General features: G+C 37.7%; 1 protein-coding gene across 2 annotated transcripts in view; it reads right to left on the minus strand.

Annotated features, from left to right (window-relative positions):
• The window catches only part of DSCAM (DS cell adhesion molecule), a 460,003-nt gene that overhangs the window by 353,880 nt on the left and 78,256 nt on the right, over window positions 1-27,867 (minus strand). For both annotated transcript variants that reach the window (XM_090122754.1, XM_031612462.2), the window contains 2 exons: window positions 20,560-20,877; window positions 15,803-15,949 (listed from right to left, as the gene is read on the minus strand). In XM_090122754.1, coding sequence (XP_089978880.1) covers window positions 15,803-15,949; window positions 20,560-20,877 — 465 coding nt within the window. The remainder of the gene's footprint in view (window positions 1-15,802; window positions 15,950-20,559; window positions 20,878-27,867) is intronic.

The following is a 27,867-nucleotide window of genomic DNA, read 5'->3' on the forward strand; positions in this document are numbered from 1 at the left end:
AGTGATAAGGCAGGATGGTGGGAGGAAAGCAACCAACTACAACACATGTTGAACATATACAGCACTGCTCCCCTTTTCCTGCCTGGGATTGTTTTAGGAGCTCTAGAAGGACTGTGTCAGTTGAACATTCCTCCAATGGTGGCTCACCAGTCCAAGGCTGTAGTATAAATATAATATTACTATCCATGAATTATCCCCATATTCAAGGTTACCATCTCTCAGATGGTAAATCTGAATACAAACCCCATATTTTATCATGTGCTAGGCTTATAAAGACATCATAAATCTTTTGAGAACACGCTCTCTCTTGAGAACTGACTAAACAAAGAGAAAATAGAAAATAGTTCTGGACGAGGCACAAGTCCTAGGTATTTCTTTTGCCCACACAAGACTGGATTTTCTATTTGGGAACCCAACATTTCCAGAAGGCTAATTTTTCAGCTGCCAGGAGACAGAAGACTACATTTTGGGGGGAACACATGGACACACTGTTGTGTTCCCTCTGAAGGGCCTGGGAGTGCTAGCGCTCGAAGAAGTGCACAGGGGAGCGATAACTGAAACCCACTTTACAACTCACCGTGATGGTTATTGGTTTACAACAATCAGCAGGTATGGCTTCATATGAGCATCTGGCATATTTCTTAATGAGGTTTATTCCCTTTCCCCCTAAATGCAAATGGCGATTTTCAGTGCCTTTCTATGAATAGCAGTAACAGCGTTATCAACTCTCTCCAAGTAATAGGAATCATGATGACTACAGGAAGATCAAACCAACATACTTTATCAGTATTATAAGCCCTATTGATGAAACATGATGATTCAACAGAATGGAAAGCAATAAGGCTTTGAATCAGCTTTTAAAAGTACACAGTACAGCTCACTACTCAGATTTTTGAGAATATATACTAGTTTCAGCTTTAAAAAAAAAAGAATCTTATTATTGTAGAAATTTTTATATAATATACAGGTCATTCTGGATGAAAAGTCATCCAAAAAAAACAAACAAAAAAAACCAGAACAGAAACGCATGTTTAGCTGCTTCTCTTCCCTCACATACTGATTGGATATTACAACATGTAATTCCCAAAATGGATCAGAAGTCAAAGATCATCCATATAGCTATAAATAAATAAATAAATAAAACAGCATAGGGTACTCAGCCCCTATTTAGCATTGCTTCCAATCTTAGGCTCATCTTGTGGCTCTCTCCCAGCCACAACATATACCCTCATGGAGAGCTATTAATTTTATCCCAGCTTTCCCCACCAACTTTCAGGTTCTGAATGTAGCAGAATTCATGTACAATTTCTTCCTCTCATTATTCCTTTTCAAACCCTCTGTTCCCATTTAGACATGTCAGAAGTTTTCTTAAAACTTGCTTCATTTTGGGGGGAGAGTTTCCACAAAAAAGCCCTTGTTTAAATTCACAATTTATGGTAAACAAGGTGAAATGCCTTGTGGGAGATGAGAGAAAAGGGAAATGAGGATTTAAAAAAAAAAAAAAAAATTAAAAAGAAAATGTGAAAGGTTAGATAAAAAAGATTTCAATGGCAATTTTCCAACTGATAAACTAGTCTGATCGAATTCTACGTTCCTCTGAGCCCCCAGCAATCATGGTTTGAACTCCCTCTAATGCTCTGAAAGTAGAAAGAAGCATTCTCTCTTGGGAACAGAGCGGCACCTTTGGACTAAGTGTCAGAGGCAGTTTGTTATAAAGAGATGGCCTAATTCCCTTCTCTTCAGTTACTTTCCAATGCTTCATTGGGACGGAGATACTTGTTGCACAAAGATGTCTTATTTTTACTTGCAGTCTATTGGCTCTTCTCTCTCCCACACTTTTTGTAACTGTTTATTCCAGACTGTGTTGTTCTATTTCTTATATGTTCCACTGACCTGCCCCTGCAACGTGTCCAAGGTTAAAAATGCCTGCGTACTTAGCTTAATAAGTTCCCATTAGGAAAATGCAAAAAATAGCATTGATTTTACAAAAGAGCAGCTCAGATAAATGGTGCGGTTTAATGGTCACATACAAAATCTTTCTGAGCTCTGGCAATTTTGATTCAAAAAAAGTAAGTATCCTGCATGACTGCTATTGGAGGCATTTGCTAGCATCTGTATTTTACTTAAATTAACCCAAAATATTTACTATTCCTTTTCCCAAAACAGAAATTCTTGGAAGAATGAAAAATAAGCAACACAACAAAAGTAAACAAACAAGCAAACAAACAAGACGTGCTATTATAGATAACCCAGCCAAGCAATTAATCAAGGATTACGCAACCTTTCTGTCCTAAGATTTTTTTTTTCCGCCTGTGAAAATACATGAGTTTAGAGGCAGTTTTAATTTGAAATGGGAAAAGAAAGATTTCTGATTTTGAAAATATTTTAAATGAAAAAAATGTGGCTTTTTCTGCACCCCTCACAGTCTTTTTCTCTGTTTGCTCCGTCTGAAACATGACTTTTTCTACAGGAAAACATTTTTAGCCATGCGAGTACACATTTTTCATTACAAAAAGTTGACAGAAAAAATGCTGAGCCAACTCAGACTTTAAATTCCACAAGGAGGGAAGAAAAGGAGGGAAGAAAAGGAGGGAAGAAAAGGAGGGAAGAAAAGGAGGGAAGAAAAGGAGGGAAGAAAAGGAGGGAAGAAAAGGAGGGAAGAAAAGGAGGGAAGAAAAGGAGGGAAGAAAAGGAGGGAAGAAAAGGAGGGAAGAAAAGGAGGGAAGAAAAGGAGGGAAGAAAAGGAGGGAAGAAAAGGAGGGAAGAAAAGGAGGGAAGAAAAGGAGGGAAGAAAAGGAGGGAAGAAAAGGAGGGAAGAAAAGGAGGGAAGAAAAGGAGGGAAGAAAAGGAGGGAAGAAAAGGAGGGAAGAAAAGGAGGGAAGAAAAGGAGGGAAGAAAAGGAGGGAAGAAAAGGAGGGAAGAAAAGGAGGGAAGAAAAGGAGGGAAGAAAAGGAGGGAAGAAAAGGAGGGAAGAAAAGGAGGGAAGAAAAGGAGGGAAGAAAAGGAGGGAAGAAAAGGAGGGAAGAAAAGGAGGGAAGAAAAGGAGGGAAGAAAAGGAGGGAAGAAAAGGAGGGAAGAAAAGGAGGGAAGAAAAGGAGGGAAGAAAAGGAGGGAAGAAAAGGAGGGAAGAAAAGGAGGGAAGAAAAGGAGGGAAGAAAAGGAGGGAAGAAAAGGAGGGAAGAAAAGGAGGGAAGAAAAGGAGGGAAGAAAAGGAGGGAAGAAAAGGAGGGAAGAAAAGGAGGGAAGAAAAGGAGGGAAGAAAAGGAGGGAAGAAAAGGAGGGAAGAAAAGGAGGGAAGAAAAGGAGGGAAGAAAAGGAGGGAAGAAAAGGAGGGAAGAAAAGGAGGGAAGAAAAGGAGGGAAGAAAAGGAGGGAAGAAAAGGAGGGAAGAAAAGGAGGGAAGAAAAGGAGGGAAGAAAAGGAGGGAAGAAAAGGAGGGAAGAAAAGGAGGGAAGAAAAGGAGGGAAGAAAAGGAGGGAAGAAAAGGAGGGAAGAAAAGGAGGGAAGAAAAGGAGGGAAGAAAAGGAGGGAAGAAAAGGAGGGAAGAAAAGGAGGGAAGAAAAGGAGGGAAGAAAAGGAGGGAAGAAAAGGAGGGAAGAAAAGGAGGGAAGAAAAGGAGGGAAGAAAAGGAGGGAAGAAAAGGAGGGAAGAAAAGGAGGGAATCTTTAAGATAAGAAGGAGAAAGATATTTCTGATTCTAAATGCAATTAATTTTCATTGATTAATATTGCACAACATTTTTTTAAAACAAATTTAGGGTATTTACATTTATAGTCCTATGGTTTCCTTACAGCAATTTATCTTTACGTAACAGACACAGAAAGAAAATAAATCTAAATGAAAATGACATGACAAAAGCAAGATATTTAATCGCCTTTTAACTGACAATGCTTATGAGCAATGCTTTTGAAACCCAACTATCCCACCAAGCCTCATCTACCAAGTCTTCAAAAGGACAGATCCAGTCCAAGGCAACAAGAACTCAATAAATCTGGAGCACTGAGAATACGTGGTATCAATTTATTCATGGGAAAATAAAACATTCATAAGAGAACCTAAGAACCTAAGAACCTCCTTCATGCTTTCTCTGCATCTTTCATTATTCAAGCACTTGTGAAGAAACAGAAAATATGGGTCCAAGTAAAGAACCGTGCTTAGGAGATTAGGAGACTCTACCAGAGCATTCACCATATCCTCCATGAGAAACAGGAAATCTTCAAGATTCTTTGTTGCTTGTTTTTGCTTTCATTTCTATGTAAAATGAGGGTAAACATTTGAATTAACTCAAGGGGATTTTGTAATAAGGGAAAAGAAGTTTTAAAATATGCAGAATACGGTATTTTCTGATTTTCTACACAGCTTGTGATACCTAATTTCTTAAACATGTAAAATATTAAAAAAAATAAAATAAAATCAGCTCCAGAAACTGCTATGAGTAATTGCTCACAGAGATGCAGAGTACTATCAAAGAGAGCTCATGTAACAAAGACGACATAGAAAAGAGAAGGAAAGCAAAGAGAAGGAAAGCAAAATCTACTCAGTAAGCACTTTTTCTTAAATCCCTTCTGCAAACACAGTATCTCACAAAACACTAAGCAATAACATTTAGAGCGATTCCCTTCTTCTCCCTCATTCTATAGAAGTGCCAGATGTATGCCGTGGCTTCATGCTTATGGGTGCACTTGTGCTTCATAGCCCTGAAATTGCTTTTTTTTTCTTTTTGCAAGTAACAACACCCACTTCCAAAAGGACAGTTCTGTTTCTCCTTCTTTATGTGGATCTTCCAAGAAAATTCATGTTTAATTTCTCTCCAGCAAGAAAGATTTCAAAATATTCAGTGTATTTATGAAATAAAAATAAAACACATTTAAGTGAATAAAAAAAATATGTAGCTCATTAATGTCCTTATTTTTCTAGATTCTTCCATAACATGTCTGCATTTAAATACAACATTACGGTTTATTTTACAGAAGTGATTTACTGTCTGAATACAGTAACTATAGTCAGTATTTCTTCACATAGAATCTATTGAGTTTTATCCTTTAAAATAATCCTTTAAAATAAAACAAAAAAAAAACCCAAAAGCTGTTTTGTACATTTTCATTTTATTTACAGTACACCCATATGTTTCCAGAAGTGAACTCCAGCATTTCAGTTTCTGCATTTTTGTTGTTGCTGTTTTTTTAATTTAATGCTTTTCTTGTACATGCTGAGTGAAAAGCCATCATGAAAGATGTGAAAAATCAAGAGAAAATACAGTACATGAAGGGACTCACAGACTTCAGTACAGACAAAATGGCACCACGTGTACAAAACAAATGCAAACCTAAAAAGCACAGAGAAAGATTTTTTCCATTATTATCACTCAGGCAGTGTCTGGAGGATCACTTGCAGAAAGAGTGTTAGGAAATAAAATATTTCTTCTGTATGGGATATGTCACTTTAAAATCAAAGGTGTTTTACTAGACAATAGCATTTAACTAGAGGCAGTTAGGGAGAATATTTTATAAAGAGAGGGAAGAAAGATTATCTGTCCTCGGAAGACTATTCTATTTGTCTCTTTATTAGTACAGACATTAAAAAATAACTACTCCATGGCTGAACTCAAATGTGTTTTCCAAGTGTGTCAAGAATTTGGTGCTATATTTTAATGGGGAAGGGGGAAAAACATTTTGGAAAAAATAAATTCCCTAAGAATGCAATTGAAAAACAAGAGTGCTGTATGTCAGATCTTTTTTCCCTGCAGGAATATGTAATCCCTGAACAGTACCACCCTGACCCTGCACGAGTAGGGGGGTAATTGTTCTCAGGGATTTTATGAATATCACCATCTATTCAAAAAGAAAGCCATGGATAAAAAAGGAAAATGGAACTGCAGTCAAAGTGAACACCCAGTACCGGGCTGTTCCCCAGCTAGAAGAGAGCCAGATTGAATCCCTGGGCAGAGAGCCAATGAGACATTCTTGCAGTGAGGAGCGACCAAGTTCTACAGCTGGAGAGTTGGCCTGGGCACAGAGGAGGGACAGGAGAGCATCTTCTGAACAGGTGAGAATTTAAAAACACTGGAGCATTTATTTCACCAGCTTTTCTCATTTCCAAAGCCAGCAAATTTTTTTTGCATGCAGAAATTGTATTGAGCCCAGTTCCAGGGCACTGCAATGAACGTTACATCCTTCAAAATGGAAAGAATGCAACCCATGCATAAAGTCGAAGCAACAAAGCTATACCAAGAGGATGTGTCTTTTTAATTCACAATTCCTCACAATCCTCTCAAGCATATCCCAGGTGTCAGATTTCTCCTTCCCGAGCTGCCTCTTTAGTTCTTTGTGGTTGCATCTGACCACAGCCCAACTGTGAAGAGCAGGGCTCAAAATGTTCCCCTCTTAGTAAAGATGTTTACTGATCACAGCTACCTGTGAGGCCAGGGTAGAACCTGGTCCTGAGGATTTGCTCTCACAGCAGACCCAGGAGTGGGGCTGAGCCCCATCCTGGTCATGGCTCATCCACCTCCGTGCTGCTGCAAAAGGGCTTAGGGAGGATGCCCACTCACCTGAGACATCAGCAGTATGGGCATGAATTTTTAACTCCTCTGTTCACCGAAGCAGCAGTTGTTTTCGGTCCAGTTCACTGCACAAGATGTGCAATCTTGGTTTTATGCAGAGGTGAAATTCCTGTATTAATTCATACTGAGTGCACAGAAAGTCAGTGAGAAAAGTGGTCGTGTGGAGAGAGAACTGTAAGAGGGATTTCTTCTGATTCGTATTGAATTAGTCACTTAAAAATAAGCAGCAAGTATTCCATGATGGTATTGGAATAAATATGGGAACATTCAGATGGGGGAAGGGGAGAAAACTTGCAAATGTAGGAAAGGACATAATGAGGCAGGAAAGAATAAGCTGCCATAGATATATACCTACATCCTTCATTTCATGCACCCATAATTCTCTCCAGCAGTTGCATGATTAATTCAAAGATTTATTGATTTTTTTTTCCTTGCTCAATCCTGCTGACCTGCTTTTGTTGACAGGTCTGTGTGGATCACACTCCTCCGCCAGCTGAAAGCATGGCATCACGTTGGTCTCCATGGCTTTTAACAAGCATTTCGACTTTTGCAGTACAAGCGGCATTTGAGCAAATGGTGAAAACATGGAGAGTTTATTTCAAACCACAGAAACACGAACTACAGTTTTAACTGCAGATATTTTTCCTGGTGAAAATAGTTCAGTTTTGGTAGGAAAAACGAACTTCTCACCAGTTCAATCTTTCATCTTTCTTACTCTGACTCCTATAAGAAATCAACCAGCTTTAACTTCTCTAGCATAACCAAATACAGTCTGGATCAGCTACTGTTCACTTCAACAAACAGTTAGCTATTGGATCTACCACCTTTCTACATCACAACAGATTTCATCTACCACCACAACCCAACTGCACAGCCCAACCCCACCAATAGTAAAAATGTCCTTAATTCTAACTAAAACTTCCTCTGATGAAACAGCATGTACAGCACTCTTAAAACATGTCTCTGTAGTTTAGCAATGCAGGTGAAGCAGCAGAGATAAGACACCGATGTCACGGGAAATGAATCCAAGATATACCAGAATGGCATTACAATTATTTCTAGTGAGTCATTCTTCTAATGAACCTTTCAGTTATAATTGGACTCTCAACAGGGAAGACAAAGCAAATGAGCATCTGTATGGCCATCTACACCTCCAAAAATTTGCAGATTTATCAGTGATAGCACTGTACTGTACAGTGTTGTTTCACTGGAAATCACGAGCTGCTACAACACTACTTTTTATTTCCTTCCATTATCACTTATTAGGAGTCTCCTTGATAAATATTAAAAACATGGTAGTTTTAACATTTTAACTCAATTAAGCCACGTACACAGGCAAAAGTTTTATGGCATAATGAGCTCTGGGCAGCAAAGCGTGCGTTCATCAGAATGACTCTCATGCATTGATTTTGTCCCCTCACATCAAAACCGTTAGAGCTCACTGGCAGTTTGCTCAAGCTAGACATGGTTTTGTTGGGAAATCCTAAGCATGCAGTGCTTAATTTGGTCATATATTTATCCATTAATGCTCAAGAAGGTGACAAGGTCACATGCCATTAGCAGAGCAGATTATAAAAAAAGTGCTATTGACCACCATTTCAAAAATAAACCTGAAAGGAAATAACAGAATTAGACCTAAAAATCAGCACACTGATTCACTTGCATATGTTCAAGCTCCTAGACCATTGCTACCAAATCTGACAGCACTAGGTCTTGCTATCTAAATATCACACACACACACAAATCCTGCATATTAGACCAAGTTGATATATGTATTGCTTCAAATATTGAATTCAGGGAAAATTATATGAACCAAAACAGCCTGAAGAATTGTGAACAAAGAGCAAAGACAAAATGGAAAATTGCTAAGCAAATACCTGTGAAGGTTAGCAGTCAGTCTGCTCTCATTTTGCCTTTAATAAAGATCTGGTAAACATCACAGTAATTAAAGTGTAGGCAGCATTTATTTAGAGGTTTTACAAACCTCAAAAGGAATTAGTATTGCAGGAATTGAGGCTAGAAAAATCTGGCCAGAGGAAAAATATGAGATTCTCCCCACGAAAATGAAAGAAACTTCAAGTACATCTGGAGGGACAATAAAGTGACAGATATTTTCAGTGAAAGACTAAATGTGCCACTGAATTCAACCATGCTGAAAGAAACTTCTTCATGACTGGCGACATCAATAACAAAGTGGTAAAACAGAACTATTAGGGCATCAGATTTGATAATGTTATGCATGGTCCAACAGACCCTTGGGCCTATAGATAGCCATGATAAGTATACGTGTGTTTATACACACACACACACGCATACACTTACTGATACAGAGAGGAGAAAAGAAAGAAACAGGGAAATGTATATCAAAGAAAAATATACAGGTAGCTGAATCCCTAAAGCAGGAAGAATAGTTGCAGTCCCCCTCTAACACTCTCTTTTCAATTTATTCCTGAGAGTACAAGCAGTAATTCTAAAGGGGGCCTGAATCCAATCATGGTTTCATGCTCATTAATTGAATAAGTAGAGAGGGGGGAAAAAAAAAAAGGATTGAGGAAAAAAAAATAGAGAAAGGATTGAGGGGCTGTTGTGACGTTTTGTTTGTTTGCTTCTTTGCCTGTTCTTAAATTGAGTAGAGGGAAAGGATGCTTTGAATTGATGGAAGTAGAAAGCTATCCAAAACAGAACAGCAGAGGAAAAAAATTACAACATATCTCACCCCTAGACAGAGCACATTTTGGCTTTACTTCAGGCAAAACATTAGGGTTTTTTTGCCACTCAGATAAGTTTTTCTCCTGTCTGTCACAAATAGCCACTGATGTTCTACACCTTCATAGCAGCCACAATGTTCATTCACAATGAGAAAGATCCTTTCAATAGGGAACCAATAGCTTCTCTGATATTAATACCTCAGTTTCCCATGCATGCTTTCCTGTGCTGGTTAAATGATCAGCAAGCTCCCCTGCATACAGTCTGATTGCCTGCCTTCCTCTGTACTACCAAAATGCACTCCTATGACACGTGGGTCAGATGCTTTCCATTTTCATCAGTCTAAACAGCTGCCAAGGAAACCCTTGCATTCAAGCCCATCTATCCACCAGCACTAATTTTAGCACGATTAGCCTGATCAAAATACTGCAAGTGCAACATCATGGAAAACAAACATAGCCTGACAAGAAGCCTAAAGAAAAGTCTTCCAAGGAACAATAAAAGTACATCACTTTGCTCAGTTACAGTTTTAGTTTACAGTGAACTGCAGAATCATTAATGTTGGAAAAGACCACCGAGTTCACCCAGTCCAACCATCAGCCCACCCCCGCCATGCCCACTGCCCACGTCCCTCAGTGCCACATCCACACGGCTCTTGAACACCTCCAGGGACGGTGACTGCACCACCTCCCTAGGCAGCCTGTGCCACTGCCTTAGCACTGCTTCTGAGAACATTTCCCTAATACACAACCTGAAAAGCCAAAATAGAGTGTGCAAAATATTTGCACAACCTGGAAGCGTTATGTTTTTACTGTCTTCACTTTCTAGTATTACGAAACAGTCTCCTTAAAAGAACAGCACTCTCTGGAAAACAACAAGGTAACAAGACATTTCTTAAATAATGTAGCAAATGACTTTTTCCTAAGTCTCTTAGGAAAACTGCTTTGTTGAAAAAGAAAGCGAAGAAGTTGTATATTGTCTTTAGAGATAGGCATCTGCACTTAACACATCCTCAGAAAGCTTAAAATCCACATTACTGTAACATCATATCTACAGTCTGATTTGAACATTTCTGAAAACTACACACAGTAGCTCTCCAGTGAGTCAAGTAAGCTCAGCAGATGCAGGAGGCTGGCTGCTTAATTTTCTGTGTCACCTGCCGTATTTCTGATAGAAGATAGTTCACACTCAGAGTTTTTTTCTTATATATACATTGATAAAGTGTAAAAAAAACTTGCACTCTGCATACAACTGCACCCAGACTTAGAAAAGAGATTGCATCTAGAGTAGCCAGTGGAATAGGTTACATGCCTGCTGAATGCCTGCTGGTTAGCAGCCCCATGCCCAGACACCAAACCAAAACACAGAAGACCACAACTCATCTCTCCTAGACATAGTCTCAAGCAAATGTCTGAAATGAATCCATGTGATCATCATCAATCAATCAAATAATTCTAAGCAAGGGACTCTGCTCACAGGACCACTCGCTATAGAGACTTTTTTTTTCCCTCTCACTACACACCATCCTCATGGCTGAAAAACAAAAATAATGAATGCTCCGTATAAACAGAATCACCATTGTAATCTCCAACCCCAGTGCAAACAGAAACCACAATTCTGTATTGCACGTGCCACCACAAGCTAACTACTGGCAAACACTGGGCACTTGCTGTAAACCACAGCAGTTCAGAAAAGCCCTCTGTGCAGGAGGAGATCCAACAGCCCCTGAGCCTTTTAAAGACCAGATTTAAGGAATGGTGTGTAAATAAATAATGCAACACTTTACATCAAATGGAGGTCACTGTACAACAGTGACATTTCAAGTCATTGTCCAGTGTGTCTAATTTCTGGCCCACTCAAAGGGTGCTGACTGAAAGGCTCGTCGGCTGTCATCTGCACGTCAGTCACAACCCTTCAGGGAGCTGTGTTCCATTCATGCTTACACACCTTTCACTTGAGCTGCTATTCTTTCTGTGCAGATTTGAATATGCCATTGTGCACTAACATTACTATTCATCTCTCTTTTTTTGCCTTCTTTAAGCAGTTGCATTTTGTGTATAAATTGGACAGATTCTTGCAAGGTATGTCATTAGATAGGAAAATGGGAATTGAGAAAGGTCAGGGCATGACCTATTCATGATCCTGCCCTTTGCAGGAAGCTATTCAGATACGTGGAAAAACTCATCTCATAGTTACCAGCACCAAGATAGGAGGCATCCAGATAGAAAACACAGTATCATAGTATGCAGTGAAAGAGCAAAGTTTGTTCTTCAGCCTTTCCCTTTGTTTCTGTCTGTTCTTCCTTTTTCTTTTTTCTATCCCTTTATACCAATCTTTATTTTTAATAACCCTTTTCTGCCCTCCTTCCTCTATACCCATTCTTTGCTCTCTGGAGCTAATTAACACATGAACAGACTCTGCTCTTTCCTTTCAGACAAGGCAGAATCAGCAATTATTTTGTCTTTGCCTTCCTCTCCATCCCAGCTTCACAGTTTTGTGGGTGAAGAACAACTACTACAAGTCAAGCGCCTGTCTCCCATCTGTCTCACAGTTGCTCAACAGCAGCAGGAGCACAACCTGCACTATGACACATTTCTATACCATATCCCTTGTTTTTATGACTGTTGCTTGCAAGAAATGCTTTGATGCATTCTTTGGTCCTGGCAGGGCCTGTACTGTTTCCAGAGGTTACAAGATCAACATAATGCTGATTCAAAGTCTATTCCTTTGGGAATGGTTTGTAAAGGAGAAGAGTGAGAAGGAAAGGAAACTTGACCTCCGAGCAACATATATGCAGCTATCAGTCATACAGCAATAGAGGATTATTTATGCTTTTTCATTAGATGACACTGAACATAAAAGCTTAAGAGCTGGCAACTGATGCAAATACAAGACAGAAAACTGAACATCATTACACTATGTATAATTCACATGAATTTCAGACTCTGTTTAAAGTCTTCTGACAACATAGAACTCTTCAGACAAGAGTTGAAAATGGCTCCTGAAGATACAGCTGCAGATCTTTGCGCAGTGATAATTCGCACTTTCTAAGCCCTCGAAGACTTCTCAAAATTACTGCTGGTTTCCTATTTTACTGGAACTTAAGATATTGTTAGGCAAGACACACACCACTGGAATGTCTGATTCCTTTTAGTAAGAGACACAGAGACAGTTATGCATTTCATGCACTTCTAGTAGACTGATAACTGCAAAAGTCTGCTGCTGTTCTTATGCATCTATCACGACGATGTGCAGAACAGCTGTGTTTAGCAGAGATAGTTGAATAATTAATCTAAAAATTATTCAAAATGATTCTTCCTAGCATGAAATTATTTGTCTCTTTATTGTTGGGAGTTGATGTTTTCTATTTTTCCCCAGAATAGATTCATCCTAACGATCGTTCTCAACTTGATTTAAAATTCTTCTTCCACGCTACCTTTGCTCCAAGACGACATCCTGAAAATGCTTTTTAGCCACAGATTTACTATCATATAGAAGTACAAAGTGTAGGAGCTCAGCCACCTCAAATCTCAGCTACCTGATCATTTCCCTGGAGACAGACACACGCATACTTCTTCAGTCCACAGCTGTCTTTGAACATGGGTATTTCATGGAGTTCAATATTACTGGCTTACAACATTGCCACCTTCCACTTCATCGAGCAGAAGCCTGATCTATCAGCACAACCCTTGGAAATAGTCTAGCTTCATGTCTTACTAGGTTTCAACCCACAGTTTGCAACAACCTGGAGGCACAACATACAGTTCCAGCTGCCAGACATTTTTATTATATGCCTCAATTACTGAGCTTCACTGTGCTCCCTGAAAACTAAGGATACAATACAATGGCAGATGGATTCAGGATAATACACTTCTGCCACAGCAAAATGCCCCTTAAATCCTCTTTCTAAAAACTAGTTGTTTGGGGTGGGTTTTTTTGGTTTTTTTTTTGTTTTTTTTTTTTGTTTTTAATTATTGCTTTTTACTGTAAAGAAATATAAAAAATTGCTTTTTATTTGAAATGTTTGATTTCCACAAAAAGAAATGACATCTAAAACAGTAAGAAACTGTTGAAAGAAAAGATTCTGGTTCAAAAATCTCACTATTCTAGTAGTCAGAACTGGACTACACACAGACAGACGTATGAAATATTTAATTTATACTTGGAACTATTGCATTGGAATTTAAGACTTTCAGAAGTTTCTCTGTTATATTACTTCTATATGAAGCTTCTCCACTGGAAAAAGAAGAAAAAACCTAACCTACTTATAATGACTGTATAAGCAGGGATATGCAATTCCTCAGAACATTGATCATTAGTAGAAAACAGCTCAATAGCTGTGTTAGGTCTAGTACCCTATTCATCAGCACTGGCATTCTAAGACGACAAGCTTGATCAATATCTACCATTTGAGTTCATGGCCAAATTACTGCAAAATTTATTATGGGTAAAACTCAAGGCAGTGGTTTTATGAAACACATTCAGGCTCACTATCAACCTGCATTTAAGTGGTGAACAAACAAATCTAGCAGCTATTCTGGTTACACCAGAGAAATATTTTCCCATCTCACTTTTGCCCTTGCACATCAGGTAGCATCAACCTGTAATCTAACTTGTGATTTCATCTCTAAAACTAAATCTTTTCTATAATGTGATCCAATATGTTAAACAGAGATTTTTAAGAGCAGGTTTTAATGAGTTTTTTATTTTATCTCCATTTAGATTTATAACTGTCAAATTACGGGATTGTGAGATAATTAAAACTGGTTTTTAAGTGTTGAAAGTGTTTTAATAGATTTTTAATGACTGTAGCTTAGTCAGAAGTGGCATTAAGAAAAAAAAATATGTAAGTACATAGACTTAAATTTCATTATGCACGTTTATCCCCCAAAGCTTAAAGGATAAAAATCAAGATAGATTAATCAGAAATAAATTATTTTAAACATAGTAGTCACGATGGTTTGCAGAAATGCCACACTTTCTTCCCTAAAGTCATGTGTCCTCTTATCCTGACTCTCAAAAAGAATTATTACAGAATGAATAAACTTGAAAAAATGTTATGGTAATCAACCATGTACATACACACATTCTTTTATTTCACGTGCAGATGTATATGAATCATCTGTCAGAAAAGGAAATAATTACATTCATCCACTGTTGTATTAGATAACCTTAATCATACTTCTGTACCATTACAAATAGAATAAGGGAAAGCTTACTTGTCTATTAACTATGAACTTCCAGTGTTGGTTGAGGTGTTCCATTGGTGAATCCTACAATTCAGATATAACAAACCTATTTGTGGCAATGCTTATTTTGCCCAGTGATGGGCAAAATATATGCCTGACCGAAATACAGAAGCACAACAAAGTGGATTTACCGAACTTAAACAGTGTGCCACAAGTGTAGGACAAGTGATCATGAAATAAGTGGTACTTAAGTAGTTACAAAATCTCTATAGAAATATATGGAATATAACCCCCAAAAGAAAATTAAAAAAAAAAAAAGCTTACACAAGGAATCAATAAACTACATAGAGAAATAAAATCTATAACATAGTCGTAAGGAAACGTAAGTATTTTCATCAATGTTACATTTGTCAGAAAGGAAAAGAAAGATTATTTATGCACTGAGAAGTGCAAAAAGGTTTCTAAATATTGTAGGACCATAAACACAAACACATTCTTAAATACACTCTGCAGCAACATTCAACTTAAACTACTTTATCCATTCTTCATTACCCTGAAAAAAAAATACTTTAACTTTCTGCATTTAAATCCTTTGTATGAGTAACAATAGAAGTGCTGAGTGTAATATATAATTTGGATATATACCACAGTGAAATTACTTTTATGCATACATACAGCCTCCTATGAATTTCTTAAAACTTTTAAGCTTTCTAATGTTGGATATTCTTTGCATGAAATCCCTATACTTCTTGAGCATTGCCTCACATTGGCAATTGATGCATGTAACTTTTAGAATTTATTGTTGTACTTGAATATTTTTGCCTTGCAGCACTGCTCACAGTGTGCTTAAGCCTCTAGAGTTACCTATGAAAATATTTGAGAAAAAAATATGAAGGCATGAATACTAGTTACACAGCACATTTAAAGATAACCAAACAAAATTTAGTCTCAGAATTTCTTCTAATCCATGAGTAACACTATTATTGAGAAACAACAACAACTCAACACATGCTTTATGACACTCAAATTTATTTGGCATGCAAGGGTTTCTTATCAAAGTTGAAACACAAGCCCATTGCCACAGCAACCAGGAAGCTGATTTTATATCTAGTATAAAACAAAAACCATGTAAGTATCCCCTCAAGCATGTTAGAAAAAGCCAGGCTGTCTAAAACCTTCATGTCACATACAGTCATAAGGATGCAGCAACACTAATATGAAATATGTTACTGAAAGGGCGACATATCAGTCTATAACTGACTCAAAAGAAACAGCAGGTATTTTGGGGAAAAGACAGCAACCACATCTGCCACTGCCAACTGACAAAGAAAATCGTAAGAGCCTACCTGAGACAAGCGAGACTGTGTCTTTCTCCCATGAGACAACAGTGATGTATGCCTCCACAGAGGAGGGGATAATGCACTTGAACACTGCTACATTGCCTCTCATGGCTTTCTGGTCCTCCACACGGACTGTATAGGGTTCCCGTAAAACTGAAAAGAAAGGAGTAGGTTCCATTAGCAAGTCATAATCACACATCCCATTTAATACTAATTTCCCCCATCAAGATTCCTCAGGTTGTGATTTTTTAAATGTGTTTAAATGATATTTTTGCAAGACTAATAGTTTTGAGAATTAGTACAAAAGCATTCCCAGATGTTTCTATTTACTCAGAATCTTTATTTCTGCGTTCCCCTCCTAATTCTTGTAACAAGGAGAAATAAATATGCAGCTACTGCAAAACTCTATAGGTAAATTGTGTTACACCTTCTGTTACTTCTCTTGTCTCTCATGCTGTATCTACTATCACAAATGGGTTTCTACTTTGTCCAAGAGTACAAATTACATGCAATTACCGTAGGTAAAAAAGGCATCCAAAGGATAGAAGAGAAGTTCAGTTCTCATCTTCAAAATCATTTAGGATTTTGAAGAACTGAGAAACAAAGGGGAAAAATCGATGGAGGTGACAGTCAGAAAAAAAAAGAAAAAACCAACAACAACAACAGTGTTTCAGAAACAGAGAAATTATAGCAGGTAAGATAGAACTGCATTCAATTGCCAGCACAGAGAGAAATAAGACAGTGATAAGAAAACAGCAGCTGTGACTAGGAGTTGTTTTAAAAACACATGGAAGCACTAAGATCCAGGATGTGATTTGACCAGCAAACAGAAGAATTATCTTAATAGCCAAAGAAAAGAAAAAAGAACAGGAAAAATTCTTCACATGAAACTAGCATTAATCAAAAGACATGAAGCTACATTGGTAAGATAAGTGGAAAGAAGGAAAATTCTAACACTGAAACGACACAATAAAGGAGTGGTGAAAATCTGTAAGCAGTGGTTAACAGAGAAGAAGGTAGAGCAGAGAAGAAGTAGTACCGCTTGTAATGGATAGCATCTAAGTGGGTAAGAAATGAAGGACAGGCATTAATGTAAGATCTGTACAGTACTGTAAGACCAAGGTGCAGGAAAAGAAATTACTACAGCCAACATATTTAAGGAGCTAGAGATAGTTGTCAAGTGAGGAACAGTTTCTGTGAAAACAGAGGTAAAATGACATGTGTGTTGAATGTATACATAGGTCTATGTAAAAATTATTGGCAAGAATACCAGAGCAGCAATATAACCAAATTAGCAATGTGAAGTTGCCATATTACAGTGACATTTCTTGCCCATATGCCCTGCCCACAATCACATACCACACTCTACCCATTACATTTAACCACATTCACTCTAGACTGAAGAGATATATGCCAGGAGCACTAGAATTTTTAAAGGTCATTCCTACTCAATGTCTTTAAAGAAAAAAAGTCAGCATACTAGAATGTAACTATTTTTCACAAATGCAAACAATAGCAAGTTTTCAGGACTAGTGCAACCACTGTGGAAAGAAATACTGGAGTTCCCTCCCCAGTCTCAATCCTGAACAGGACATTAGGAGCACTAAAGAGAAGTAAATGCATTTAATGATTAACTAAATATTGCTTTAAATAAAAATCAAGGCAAATCCATCTTCTACAGTGTGATCATTCACTGAATTTGAACAAAAACAAAAAAGAGTCCATAGCTTATTTTGAATCAGAAATTAAATTTCTCAACTCCACTATAAGTACACTCTGGGCAGAACAGATATTACAAGCACCTTTAATATAATGATGTCACAACTGTGGCTGCCCTGGGATGAAGCAGCCTCTTAGTTATTTTTCATTTTAGCAGCAATACACTAGCACATTGCTAAAGGTCTTTTACTTTGAAAATCTGCCATATTTTAAATCTTACTGCCCAGCTGATCATTTCAGTAAGCAAATATAAAGTATCTGTGAGGCACAAAAACTAGAAAGAGATTTACTCATTTCTTTTTGAAAAGTTTACATTATTGTGGTTTCAGAGATACCCTCAGTTATTTCCAAAGATAAATGACCAGCTCCCATAAAAGATTTGCTGATCATCTTGAAAATCCCAGTTCCCCAAATCATGAGTTTATGTATTAGAAAGAAGGCTGAAATTCTCATACACACACACACACCCCCCTCTATTCCCATGCAGAATTGTCCTGGAAGAAGACTGAATTTGGGTTTGACTCTGGTTTTTGTTTTGTTATTTTTTTTCTGCTTTGTTTTAGTTGGCAGTTTTCTTTTTTGATGGGAGGAAAGATCATTGTGTGTAACAGTTATATTAAAAAACACAAATACAATCATCTGCAAGCTTGAAATCTTATAAATGCTATATACCCTTAAATCTTATGGAAGTAAGTTAGTTTCAGGCTTTTGCAGGCTAACAATGAACTACTAGTATGCATAGGAGATTTCCTGAAAATTATATCTTCCTGTGGCTTCCTGTGACAGAGAATTACTCAAGGTAAGACTCACTAGTAACTATTATCTGCTACCAAGCCCAATGACAGCTGTAGAGCACAATACTAGTTCTTAGGAAGGAAGGGAACATGTTTGTTATCTAAGTTGCACACTATCCACATGAGGCAGCATCTCAAATGAATGGATCAAAAGGTAAGAGGCCAAAAAGAAGAAAGGGAGCTAAAAAAAAGTGAGTCAAGGAACTCTACCTATGCTGCTCCAAAAGTAATGCCTCCTACTTATTTTCATGGAAGCTACAACAGATACAAAGAGCACAATAACACTATTTGATAGAGCAAATTCTCAGCTACAAATACTACTTATCAACTTAGTTACCACCAGTAGCTCTGCATTCATTCAGCAATGAGCAAGAGCCTCCATGCTCGTAGAAATCTGCATTGGTGGAGGTGACTTACTGCTGCTGTCGCTGCCTCTGAATTGCATCACCCACTGCCTCACAGTGCTCACATCCAGTGTTTGGTCTCCACTGATGTCCAGCAACCATCAATGAGTGCTAATGGGTGCCATTTTTTCTGCACGGAGATATACAGTGACATGCCTTTGCTTTACACACACTCCCATGTCAGATCTTATTGTCAGACTGCCCCTCCGCTGCCATTTATCACATAGCTACAAAACATAATGAAATACTGGTGGGAAGTTTCAGCATCTATTTCCGTATCACCAATTTCCACCTGTGACATAATGGGCCAACATAATAAAATCAGAGGCATTATTTTTGAAGCAGAACTCATGCTTCTTGTAAAGCCTTTTTGCACATGCTGCTTCCATTTGGAAAGTTCATTTCTCAAGCAGAATAGGAAGACTTCTGGAGTTCCATGAAAAAATTGAAAGTTGTGCAACAGATATAGCCATATCTGTATCATTTATATTGTATGCTTCTCCAACTGAATGAGCATTAAATCATAGCTAACAATTATTTAAGAAATATAAATATTGGAAACTAATATTGCAAAAAAGAAAAAGCTGCCAAAATATTGTCATATATATATAGGAAAAATTGCTATCCCAGGTGTGGACATCAACTAATCACAAAGGACAAATATGTTCTCTTAAAATATAATTCTGCCAGATTATAACGCTAGCAAATCCAAAGCTAAACCAAGAGCTAAAAAAAAAAAATCTGATGAATCTGTGGCTTTCAATCTTTCTTTGTCTATGAACAAAGTATTTTCAGAGGAAGCATGTCTTTTTAAAAATTCCACATACATGTAACATGCAAGTTCGCTTATCATAGTCACTTCTTGTAAAAGAAAGTAAACACTATTTCACGCTAAACTTTGAATAAGATAAATTAAATTCTTAAAATCTTTTTTCAGTCTTACCTTCCAATTTCCTACAAACTACAAATATCTGAACATTAGTTCATTGTTAAAAGGAGTAGAATAAATCCCCACATAAGACTATGAAATCAAGTCTACTTAGTAACTGTTCACTGTTATCCCTCCATGAATCCTGTGAAGGCATATCTCAAAAGAAAAGACACTTCTGAGAAAAGACTCACAGCTCCACCACCAAAGGCTATAAGGATTTGCATTAGGCAAGGGTCAGCTTCCAAACCAGCTTTTATTTGTTTGAGTATTTTAATTAACTGAAGTGGGTAGACAAAACCTTCAAGAAGTATGCAATCATGTTTACATATTGTAGCAAAAAGCCTGATTTTGATCCCACTGTAATTCCCTACTTATTCACCCAGACTGCATACAGTCAGCATGACAAAACAGATACAAATCATTACGCTAATTTGCATGTTTTAGCTCAAACGCCAAGTACTGACTATGTATCAACACCCTTTGCTAAGTTATTATAAAGGACACAAGCTTCTCCCTCAAAAGACGACACAACTCAAGCACCCAAGAAGAGGCATGATCAGCCAAGCATTTTACTTTTTTTTTCCCCCAACTGTTACACAAAACCCAAAGATTACATCCTTATCTCCCACAGCTTTTTAATGAGTAAGCATGGTCTGATTAAAAATTTCATTTTTGGTTCATTTTTCCTTATGCTTGTTTGGAAGCTCATCTGATCGTGATCTTTGGAAAACTAATTTTTCAGCACTAAAGCAAAAACAAATCAGGAAGGAAAAAGAACACACTATTTCACATAATTATCATGAGGTTATTCTTCTCACCGTAACTCCTTTGACTCACAATTGCTACTATTTTTCAAAACACCCAAGTTTCCTCTCTCCCCAAGCCCATTTGAGACATGAAAAAGTCTGTACTTACCGGCCTTAATGTGAACATCCTGACTTCTGATTTTCCCTGAAGGATTTTCAGCTGTGCAATAGTAAGTGTTATCATGGATTAAGTTATTAAAGCTTGAAGGAGGGAAGGGGAAAATTTGGAGAGTGCCATTGGGGTGGACGTGGCGGATCCCTGGGACATCGTAGATCTCCTCGCCCGTTGCTAGGTACCATCTGAGCGTCACCGGGGGGATCCCTGCTGCTGGACAGGGTACCAATGTCCCTGTGGTGCTAGCAAACACTACCTCTTGCAGAGATGCATTGACAAAATATAGACTGGCGTGTAGATCTTCACTGAAAACTGCAAGACAAAAAAAGGGGAAAAAAATATTTTGAAAACCTGTACCACAAGCTATTTCTATTAGCATTTATAAATTCATATTTGCATGGCAAAATGATGTATGAAGTAATAACAAAGGTTGCACAAACAGTGAAAATTCACCATCATTCCTTAATAACAACACATACCATATTTCCAATACAGGTGCAACTTAGTAGACACATTATTTAATCGGTCAGGTATCTCTAACAGAGACTCTGAAGCAAAGACACGCTTTTTTTTGTAATGGTGATTCTGCCATCTGTGTGATGGTAGTCCCCCTCCCAACCAGAAACAGCAGATTTTGTCACACAGTAGGAAGTTACCATTGGTCAGAACACAAGATTAGCCCTCATTCTTCTGAAAGTTATTCAATAGGCTATTCAGCTATTACCCAGATAGCATGAAGATTCCAGACAGATTCCCTAACATTCCATCTGAATTATCTTCCTAATGCTCTTCTGCCTGAGAGACTACCAGCTTAAGTTTTTGTTTTTCAATAAACACTAGGTGACACTACAAACAATACCAACCTAATGTCCATTTGTATATAAAACTAACTACAGAAAACCACCAGTTTTCCTTGAGATACACAGATAAACTTACATACTTCACAGTATGTTGAATATGGTGAATTCTGACATGATTTACTCATGCAAGTCTAGTAAGAAGTTTTTGAAAACGTGTTTATAATGGATCAGTCCAGTGAGACTGTTTTCAGGGTTAGTCTGCTACTGTCCTCCAGAAATAACTGTCAATCTTAACATAAAGTCATGAAGTGAACTCTCTACCTCTGCCACTTAGTTTTATGGTGAGCTTGAAGCACAAAATGGACTATTTTCTCCTTCTCTCTCCAGACATTCAGAGGAAGGAGAGAAAAGGTGGGAAGAGATCATCTGATACTGACAGTGAGAAGAATCCATCCCAAAAGAGGCTGGGCTGGCTCTGGGAAGCCCTAGAATGAAAGAAGTAGGAAAGACTCTCCTCGGGCAATAGAAAAAGACATCTGGCATAACAAAGACAGCTGAATAAATGGACATCACATAACAGTATGAAAGGCACTTGGAAAGTTAGAAAGGAGAAATTTCATGCACTGGAGCCAACAAGTCCCTGCATACAGATGAGACACATGCTAACTCAGAATAATTAAGTTCTTCCTACTTGGCTCAACTCTAGTAGAAACTTGGGTTTCTGGAAAGCAAAAAAAAAAAAAAAAAGCATAATAGGACTAAGCACAGGAGGAAGCACAGCTGAACAAGATGGTGCCACTTTTACTTATTACACTGCTAATTATAGATGTACTCTGAGGCAGAGAACAGTATTGTTGGTAACATAATAGAGAAGTAAAAAAATAATATTGGCATTGCTCATCTGCTATACAAGCTATTATTTCCCTTGCATTTGGAAAGAATCAACAGGGCATTTTATTTTCCATTGGCCAAAAAGGCGTTTACGTAGAAGTAATAAATATAGTTCATAATGGCCAACTTTTATGCCATGCTGCTTCTCAAGAGACATTCACATTAAAAAAAATAGATATTCTGGCTAAGAATAAATAGGTATACATGAAATTCCAAATGGCATAAAAATAAAGAATAACAGGAGCTATGACTGACACTTCTACAGAATTTAACTATAATCAAAATGCAGAACAGCCAAACTAGAGATTCACACTACTAGCACATAACAATGATTTTTTCCAGCTGTTTTGTATCTCTGGTGGAAGCTCTGAATACTTTTGACAAACTTTCCATCCATCAGCCTATACAATAGTGCTTCATTTTAAAGAAGCATCTGGTACACATTCATCTTAATGGCAGTCACAACCACACTAAGATCCCTGGAAAATAATTGCAGCACTATAATACACACACACAGTGCTGACAATACAGATGCATTCTGTAGTGAAAAACAAGCTACTTAGATATATTCAATGACAAAAATGGGATTTCAGAATCCTTTAAGGATATTTCTCAGCAGTGTTCCATAGGAAGAAAGTTCTGTTATTTAGCTAACTACAAGTGATATATCAAAACTTAATTGAAACCAAGACAAGTCAAAGATGGTATGTAATTGTATGTTAATTAATGTTAAAATGCAATCCAATTAAACACTGTATTTTACAGTAAACAGCAGCAAGTGCAAACTAAAAGTTGCAATGGAGATTGACAGGGAAATCTGATGAAAGAGCTATAAAAGAGCAAACAAATAGCTGATGACAAAAGGAACTGTAAGAATAGAAAGGGAAAAATATATCAGACTGGTTCTACTAACTACCTAAATACTCATCTAAAAACAAGGTTTTTAGAGTGCTTTGTCTCCAGAGCAATGGCTAAAATGGCAAAGGCCCAAGCAAACAGGCATAGGTTTTTCCCTAAAGCCTGCGCTGCAGGAATGGACTCTACAGCACCACTGAGTCAGAATGGAAATGAACTGCAGTGGAATTTGATTACACTTGGCCTGGACAAAGAAACATCAGCACTTTGGAAAAGATTACATCAATTAGTAGTCAAGGGAAGGAATGTCAGAGATTCCTTCTGAATGATGACCCTTACAGGTCTCTTCCAACTTGGGATATTCTATGACTTTGTATTACTGAAACCAGTAACAGCTGATGGAAACAGCAATTCTGATTTTCAGCAGAACAAGTGGGTGTCCCAATGGAAACGTCAAGGTAACAAACAGTCTGCACCTGTAAGTATTTCAAGGCCATCAAGTGAAGACGTTTGCCCTTATCCATGTGGTTGGAGGTGCACATAAACAGTTTATTGATCTGATAGACACAGGGCAAGAAAAACTTGAATCTTAGGTCAAACAGATACCATAATCTTATTCCTACAAGAACAGGAAGAAAGGATGCACTTTTTGCAAGTTCGGTCAAAATTCCTTAGACTCAACTACTTGAAGTGATAAGGTGAACTGATGGAATATAATAGCCAAGGAAATTTCTCTTCATTTTCAAGGAGGACAGCATTGCCATGCTCTGCCTAGAAAAGTGCTGAATTCATCAGCAGGACACAAAATTTCTTTTAGCAGTTGAGAAGTTTCCTGTCAAGTAAACTGGCTTATTTCAAGGCAAGGTTATCAGTGGGGCTGCAAATCAATCACACTCAGAAACAGAAAGTAAGCCTGAGTGCTGTACAGCCTGCTAGTCTGAGTGGACATAACCAAGACTACACAGACATAGGTATAAAGATCCAGGCTGGGCTTAGAGTTTGCTGTGCCTGCACTCAGTGACTGAGTCTGGATTGGCTTTTTGTTACCTTTACTCTTACCTGGTATCTTTCCTTAGGCGTCCAGGACACTGCAACGCCTACATATACATATGCTGCATATTTCTGAAGGCCTTACATAAGATCCTAGCACATAGCACTTTGGATATTTCTGTCTCCAAAGGTATTGCTTGCCAAGGTTTCGCGATAAGTTGCTCAAGACAAAATAGGCTGAAACTGTTTCTTCATGATCTTCCTTTTTAGTGAGTTGAAGGATGTCACAAGATACGAAGGAGAAGATGCTACATAAACTATCATACTGGGTCAGGCTTGGGCTTGCTCTGTGCAGGACTGTGTGTCCTGGAGGGATCAGCACCAGCTGTAACAGAGATGAAAGATGACATGCAAAGGCAAACTGTGAAACTACCAGTTCAAGGAAGATCACACTCTTCTTTTTCTCCCCAGTTCTGTGTGTCTGCCTCCTCCAGAATGTGTCACATTTAAGAATCTTCACCTTAACAACTTCAAAAAATGAAGACTTACTCAGATATTGGAAGTATCGTAAGAAAATTTTCTATTTGTACGACTGAATGCCAGAACATATTACAGCAGCTTGGTGCTGTGCGTTTCCTTTTCACCATATTCTTTCTAGTTTTATGAAGTTCAAATAACATTTGTTATTCTTACAGCTAGCTCTTTATTCTTTGAATTCTTACTCAGCCCTATTCTCATATCCTGTTATGCATATGGAAACTATATTTTTATATATTTATATATATTATTATATATACACACACACACACATATATATAATATAACTATTAAAAGCCCCAGTTTTATCTCCATGAAGGAACTGTGGTACTTTTCAGTTCAAAAATGTTAGGAAAAAGTCTCTTAATGATTTGATACTTATATTTACATAGTTTTCCCTGCCTCATTCATAAACTTAATACTATTCTTGTGATGCTTATGGAACAGGAAAGTCTGGTCTTAAATTAATAGCAATTGAAAAAACAAAGGAAGATTTGTGTCTCCCCATCTCTGATTAATCACAAAAATGAAGATTATTTGGTGCAAGCTCAGCCAAAGATAGTATGAATGTGTTGCAAAGTGCCACGCTAGTGAGCTGTGTTACAATTCAGGATGAATTTTTTCAAGATTCTTTACTATATCACTATTACTGACCTGTTTTTGAATAGAAAGAGACAGAGAGAAATTTATTTTAAATGAAGAAGGACTGGGCACCTACAAACACTAACATTGTTATCACTACTCAATTATCAAGTAACAGGCTATGCAAAGTGACCTAGAGAAATTACTTCAGCTATCATGGAAAGATCAAAGTAATGAAGAATTACAATAATCCATCTGTGATCATGTCTCCCTCTAGGGGTTTTAACTAATGACTGAAGTATAGAATAGCTAAATATTATAGATTTTATTACAGCAAGAGTAAAATGAACAACCTTTTGCAATTTTGGCTCAGATTCTGACTCCTCATATGCTTCTGAAACCTAAGAAGAATTTAACATTCCTCACAACTTTTTTTTTTGGAGAGGAAGGAAGGTAAAACAACTCATACAAGAATTAAGATACAAGTGGAAACAACACAGCCATCACACCCACAGTACAGCAAAACAGCGCTAGATGAAGATGCTCTGATCAGACTTCAAAGTATATATTACTAAAAAGAACTAAAAGGACTGAAGACAACACTAGAGAAAAAAAAATATGAGAGAATGGTGAAAATACCTTGAATATGGAAAAAAAAATGAAATAGACCGCACAAACTGATATGAACTTACAAGTATAATTAACAAATAGATGACTGTGTTAAATTACTACATTCATACAAGTTGATACAAAAGCACCAGCTAAATAACACCTTACACAACAGTTTTAAGTCACCAATGGAGTCAAGGAAAAAATACATTTACCCACTTTGACCTCCTTGATCAATACTACATTCTCACAAGCTACTGAGAAAAGCTGGGGAAAAAAACTGCCTGAAGTTATTATCACCTACAAAACGGAATATAACTTTTGTGCTCAGACAACAGGTGTTCACGGTAACAGTTTTGGAAGAAAAAATTTCCCCCCCAAAAAAATACATCTTCCAGTAACAAATGCTGAAGCACCCATTGCTCCAACAAAACAAGTTTCTCCAGTATTTCTTATCCTAAACCGTGAATAAGCAGGAACAAGAATCTTCTCCATCAATTTTTCAATTAGAGAACACTAACTTGTCCAAATGAGAGCTGTACCTACGTGAACTAGAAGTTCTCAACAGGTCACCTTGACAGCTGACAACAGTTTACGGGCTAGTTTGTCCTGGTTCTGTGACTACTGGGGCAGAGGGACACATGCAGCCACGCCTTAGGAAAAGGGGAAAAGGTGGGGAAATGGGCCCAAAAAAAAAACAAAAAAAACAAAAAAAAACAAAAAAAAAAAACAGCAGTAACAATCTGAGGAGGAAAGTAAGTTTACTTTTAGAATGTGTATAACATCTTAATATTATTTGATTATATAATATTCTTTTATATAACTTTATAAATTTCAGTTGTGTAAGTCTTAAGGAATATTTCACTTAGGTTGGTCATTTATTGCAGGCTATTGATGCTCTGCTGTCGTTGCTGCACTTACCGCTGTGTTACACGTGGTAATAAATGTGATGTGGAACAACAGAACTGAAGGGCGGGGTTTTACTTTCAGCATGATTTGGTTGTTTATTTTTCCCTATGTAGTTTTCTATTGCTTGAGGTTTGAAGGGCTTGCTGGGTTGTGTGGAAGACTAAGGCCAACTCTTGCAAAAGATGTTATAATAATGAAATAAGCAAGAGAGTTAGGCACAGTGAGACAAAAAGAATAAATAGGAGGCTTACCCGTGTCGTGGGCTTGCTCAGGAAAGACCAGTAGAGTAGATCTTCCAAAGAGAGAGAGATCCTTCCCCACTGGTAGTCAGCTCTTAAATGGGTCTAGGAGAGGTGGAGCCAGGCTCCACCCCTTCCAGCAGCACAGGTGAATTGCTTTCACCTGTGCTCCCAGGGCTGACTCATTGCTCACCTCAGGTGATTAATCACAGGTTCAGGCCGTGACTCAGCAGTTCCCATACAGAATGCAAGACAACACAATATAATACAATATAATTGGAATTGAAGATAATAAATCAAATAAAATGAGAGAGTGTGTCCAAAAAAAAAAAAAAAAAAAACACCACATGCCTTATTCTAATGCAGAAGGTGTGACAGATAAGGAGCACACACACTGCAGAGATGAGCAGAAAAGGAAAAGGGACATCTTGACATCTTGTACCCTGCAAACAGTTTTATCTTTCCCTCTGAACACAGAAGGGAAACGGAACAGTGAACACTCCTCTGGGATATGGAGTTCTTCCCTTCTGAGACAGGTATACCTGGAACTAGAGCATTAACTCTATAACTCCCAGTGCTCTACATGATGTTATGATGTGGGATATTGATAACAAAAATCCTAAAACCGTGACAATAGGCTTGAAGCAAATCCCACAACCTGCACAGACCTGCATCAGCACAGGGCAAGGGCAGAGACCCAGTGCACCTCAGAATAGCGCTTTGAAACCTGAAATCTCTAAACCTAACTAAAATGCTCCTTACTTTCTGTTTGTGGTGGCTATCAGAGACCCTGATGAAACCAGATGACAAAATGAATCTGTTCACTCACTGCTAGGGATTTCTCCCAGATTTGATGTCAGGGTACAGTGTCAAAGGGTGCTCTAGGAGAT

Source organism: Phasianus colchicus, chromosome 1, assembly GCF_987193195.1.
Source record: "Phasianus colchicus chromosome 1, bPhaCol1.hap1.1, whole genome shotgun sequence".
Lineage (NCBI taxonomy): Eukaryota > Metazoa > Chordata > Aves > Galliformes > Phasianidae > Phasianus > Phasianus colchicus.